At 38.1% G+C, this 5,140-nt stretch overlaps 1 protein-coding gene across 1 annotated transcript; it reads left to right on the top strand.

Moving 5' to 3' along the window:
* Nucleotides 1-1,412: 1,412 nt before the first annotated feature.
* On the top strand, nucleotides 1,413-2,576 carry LOC131440683 (eukaryotic translation initiation factor 5A-like). The gene has a single exon (XM_058612177.1). The coding sequence runs from the start codon at nucleotides 1,503-1,505 to the stop codon at nucleotides 1,983-1,985; it is 483 nt and encodes a 160-aa protein (XP_058468160.1). The 5' UTR covers nucleotides 1,413-1,502; the 3' UTR covers nucleotides 1,986-2,576.
* The last annotated feature ends 2,564 nt before the right edge of the window (nucleotides 2,577-5,140 follow it).

The following is a 5,140-nucleotide window of genomic DNA, read 5'->3' as shown; positions in this document are numbered from 1 at the left end:
TAAAATTTTCATTGGTTTTTCTTTACCAATCATCTCCTACAAAGTTTTTGAATTAATCTACGAACTTCACAAAATTCGAAGGTGTTAAATTTATTGAGATTCGTTGAAAAACAGCTGAGCTATGACAGCTCAAAGTTACCGTTCCAATTTTTTATTGAGGCTTGGTATTTGGAGTGTTTATCCACCATGCGATGTGATGATGCCTTTCAATTGTCATTCACACAGTCTTATTAAAACATTTTTGTCAAACCTAAGACCTTCTTACTATGGGGCGCCTTTTCCTAATTCACTATGTACAGGAATGTGCAGAACTCAATTGTGAATATCTCTTGTTGTATTTTACGAAACACCATAATCTGTTCTCCATGTCAAAATTTTCAGTGATATGGAATAACCACAAATAACTCAAAATTTATGTTTTATACAATGTTTGATATTAAAAAGCATTAAAGTGAAATTCAGTACCAAAATTTCAACCGCATGAATGGAACGATCGCGATCTAAAGTATATGATATTTAATACCAGACTTATGAAGTAAGGATTAGTGTATATTTTGTATTGATATGTTACCTGTTTAGAATCCGCGTGTATGTAAAACTGCTCTTCCTAGAAACACTGTACCCAGGAGGTGGTGCCTCCGTGCAAATCAGAAGAGTCATTGTACAGTTAATCTCGATCGCGTACACAAGTAGAAAAATAAAGTCCGTACGAAAACCACGAGACCCGTATTTTATTTCACTGCTATAAAAATAATAATAATAATTATCTAATAATAAATACAAATGAGCCTGTGTCACCCATTTGATCTTCGAACTTGATCCACAATCCAATAGCAGCTTTTACGCGAGTTTAAACATGTTGAAAACGACTGAGCCGTACTTCATCCATAATTCAATAGTAGCTCATTTAAGGGTTATCCCGTTTGTACTTAGGACGCATAACCGTTTTGAACTTTCTTAAAAACGAAGCGTAAAGAAAATTCAATAGTAGTTTTCAAACGAGTCTTAGCTTGTTGAAATCGGTTCAGCGATCTCTGAGAAAAGTGAGCGTGTAGAAAAAAGTATTGTTAGTCGGTTGTATCACTTCAACGATCATTACTCCGAAACCGGAATTGTCAACCATTTGATCTTCGAACTCTTCAACAGTTCCTCTAAAACGAGTCTAAGCTTGTTTAAATCGGTTAACCCATCTCCGAGAAATGTGAGCGTATAGAAATAAGTACTGTTTGTCGGTTGCGTCACTTCTACGATCATATCTCCGGAATCGAAAGGGTCAGTCAAGAAAGGTCATTTTCCGATCTCGTCGAGCTGAGCCAAATGATATACAATTATGAGATTGTTTATTTGAAGATCATAAAAAGAACTTCTGTCGCTACTAACTAGAAATATCTTCAAGATCATCAACGCCGACGGCCAAATAGCAATCAGCTCTTAGAAGAAACTTAGGAAGTGTTATTTTTATTTCATTTGTTTGATCCAAGAAAAGTCATCTTCGAGCAGCAATGGCCGAAATAGAGGACACCCACTTCGAAGCCGGAGATTCCGGTGCATCAGCAACTTTTCCAATGCAGTGTTCAGCACTGCGTAAAAATAGTCACGTAATGCTTAAGGGACGTCCATGCAAGATTGTCGAAATGTCCACCTCCAAAACTGGCAAACATGGACACGCCAAGGTACATCTGGTCGGTATCGACATCTTTTCCGGCAAAAAATACGAAGATATTTGCCCATCCACTCACAACAAGGACGTACCACATGTTAAGCGCGAAGACTACCAGCTCACTGACATTGATGATGGCTTCTTAGTTCTCCTGAATGACAACGGCGATTTACGTAAAGATCTAAAGATTCCAGATGGTGACTTAGGAACCCAGCTACGCGCTGAATTTGACGGTGGCAAGGAATTAGTTTGTACCGTTCTTAAATCATGCGGCGAAGAAACTGTGATTGCCATCAAGAACAACACAGCTGCTGATAAAAACTAATACCTCGCCCGTTGCTTACTACAACATACTGCGAATTGCAAGCCCACAACACACAGTTAAGAGTAATCAAAATACAAAAAAGTGCAGCAAAATCCAACTACTATTTACTACTATTGAGTTACATAACAAAAAATTTGCGCAGTCAAGACAGAGGAACCTATTTCAGAAAAAAGATGTTCCTCCACTTCTATTAACAACTTGAGAAACAAAACCAAACAAATGATCAGATTAATTAACAGCAAGAACACGAACACACACATAGTTACAACTCTTAGTATACAGCTATTAATGCAGATTAAAGGAAAATCAATATTAGGATAATATTTTCTGGTAAAAGTAATCGAACGAGGTGGAAAGAAAGACCCATTACGTAGGAACAAAAATACTCACTCAAAAACAAAAAAGCGGCTTTCACGAAACGAGAGACACAACCAATCCATGCCGTGTGCAGAGAATGAGAGAGAGAGAGTTACAGACAGAAAGAGAAGAGCGTGTTCAGCGTTGGTATGAACAAGAGAGAAAGTTCCATTTTTTGTAAACTGCTAAAACAAAAAAACCAACGCTAGAAAGGTAAAAATCGAAACATTATTATAAAAATCGAAACTAAGAACTGCTCAACTAAAACTGTTTCACTGTACTTTATAACTTATTATTGTTGAATTAACACATTTCCTATGCCTGTCTGGTTGGAACGTTGGTGATCGGGAATTCGACTGATAGTGCTTGATTGGTTCTGGCTGGCTACGACATGTTGGCTTCAAAGTCCACGTGTTCTGCTGACAGTGCTTGATTGGTTCTGGTTGGCAACGACAAGCTGGATTTGAAGTCTACGGGTTCTGCTGATGGTGCTGGACTGGTTGCAGGAGACTATGGCTATTGTTGTTGGTGGCCGGGTGGTATCGTAACTAATCCGGGGGTGAAAATGCGTGGCTTCACGCGTCTTGAATGGGATTTTGTGATGAAGGTCTATGGTCTTTTCAGTTAGTTTAGAAATGAAGTAATAAACAGTTTCCTGTAATAGAGAAGATCAAAATGGCTAATGATATGGTTATAAATGTTGAGTGCGTTATTCCTCCCAATAAACTTCAGTTCTACATGGTCCGCCATGTAACTTTTTTTTTAAACATGCAATAAAACACAAACGGTTCATCTGATTTCAAAATTTATTTTTTCATATTAAAGTACAATCCTTCCAGGTTATTGTGGAATATAATTTCATTCAAATGGCTGCCTCGGCTGGCCGTGCAGTACGCCATACGGTCGGTCCAGTTTTTTAGTACATTTTCGATTGTAAGCAGTTTTATTTCAGCTATGGCTGCACGAATGTTATCCTTCAAGGCTTGAATTGTCTCTGACTTGTCCACATAACACTTATCTTTGACAGCCCCCCAAACATAATAGTCTAACGGCGTCAAATCACAGCTCCGAGGCGGCCAAACGACATCCGAAATTCGACTGATAATTCGATCTTCGAAGACAGTGCGCAGAAGATCGATCGTAGCGATGGCTGTGCGGCACGGAGCGCCGTCTTGTTGGAACCAAATGGTGTCTAAGTCTTCCTCTTCAAGTAACGGGAAGAACCAATCGCTAATCATGGCGCGGTAGCGCTCGCCATGGACCGAGGCGGCGGCGCCTGCCTCGTTTTCGAAGAAAAATGGCCCAATGATGCCGCCAGACCAAAATCCGCACCAAACCGTCACTATCTGAGAATGCATCGGCTTCTCCATGATAACGTGCGGGTTTTCCGTCCCCCGATGCGACAATTTTGCTTATTAACATACCCGTCGAGATGAAATTATGAAAAATCCGAGAAGGTGATTTTTTCGCACACATTCCGAACATTACCATGATTCCTTATCATTGAATTGTTATTGTTCAGTGGGTGGATTTGTAGTATTTTGTTCTTCTCTTTCCCATATTGGCACACGTAGGATGTTCAGTAGTTTTTTTTGGTTGATGGCAATTTTGGGTTGCACTATGTTGAAGCACTCTGGCAGATCTGTGAAAACTTATTGATCTTCCAACGATGCTCTAATCGTGTTTATTTCTTGTGTTGTGAGAAGTTTGTTGTTGGCAACTGATACTTTTGACCATAATATTGCATCTTGGATTTCTTCCAGTGTTTTATTGATAAGGTCGCTATTTACAATGATTGTGATGATCTCTAATTCATTTAATATGATCTGATTTTCATGTTTGCGCTAAATTACCTATTAAATTAATTTCTTCGGTTAATGATTCCAGTCTTTCACCAATCTGTTCGTTGACTTTAAATTGTTGGTTGTTGTTTTCGAATTCGGATCCTAATAATATTCAGGAATTTTGTATGGGACCACAAGACCTTTCATTTGAATCCAGGTTTGTAAAAATCGGTTCAGCCATCTCCGAGAAAAGTTAGTGCAAAAAAACGTTACATACACACATACACACACACATACAAAGAGAGAGAGACAGACATTTTGCGTACTCAACGAACTGAGTCGAATGGTGTATGACACTCGGCCCTCCGGGCCTCGGTTCGAAAGTCGGTTTTCACAGTGATTGCATAACCTTTCTATATAAGAAAGCAAAAAGTAACCTGATCATTCCAATTGGGCAGTTTTTAAGTCTAGATATTGTTTGGAATTTGCTCTTTTTCGTCTTCTTTTGGAGAGCTGGAATTACAAGAGAAGATTGAGTTTATTAGTTTTTGTATTTGGTGTGTTTTCGATTGATTGAGTTTATTAGTTTTTGTATTTGTTTTAGATATCCATCTGAAAATAGAAAAAAATGTGTTAGTTTATGCTTCTAATGCATTTCAGCTTATTCTTGTTTCTTTATACATTTTGCTTTAATGTTACGGAATGTTTATTGTTTTTGAGGCATTTAGCTTCCGTGAATCGGAGGTCCAATTTTTTCTCGTGATTTTCTTTATGTTTTTTTCAACAAATTTGTGGGGTGTTCTCCCTCTGGGCTATATTTTTTCATGTTATTAGAGGTTTTAATTATTTAATTAGAGATCTTTGTGTACACATCTCTAGCTTCTTTGGCTATGTGTTCTGGGTTTACATTATTGCGTAGGTTAAACAGGATTTCATTAGGCTTTTAAGAAGTAGCTGAATGTACTAAATTATTATAGAGAGTTGTTGATATGACTACGATTTAGGGCAAGCATT

The sequence above is a fragment of the Malaya genurostris genome, chromosome 1, assembly GCF_030247185.1.
Source record: "Malaya genurostris strain Urasoe2022 chromosome 1, Malgen_1.1, whole genome shotgun sequence".
Classification (NCBI taxonomy): Eukaryota; Metazoa; Arthropoda; class Insecta; order Diptera; family Culicidae; genus Malaya; species Malaya genurostris.
The sequence above is the reverse complement of the archived record's forward strand: the minus strand, read 5'-3'. Positions and strand labels throughout refer to the sequence as shown.

Coding starts and splice junctions, on each gene's coding strand:
- LOC131440683 (XM_058612177.1), top strand. CDS start 1,503: ATGGCCGAAATAGAGGACACCCACTTCGAAGCCGGAGATTCCGGTGCA.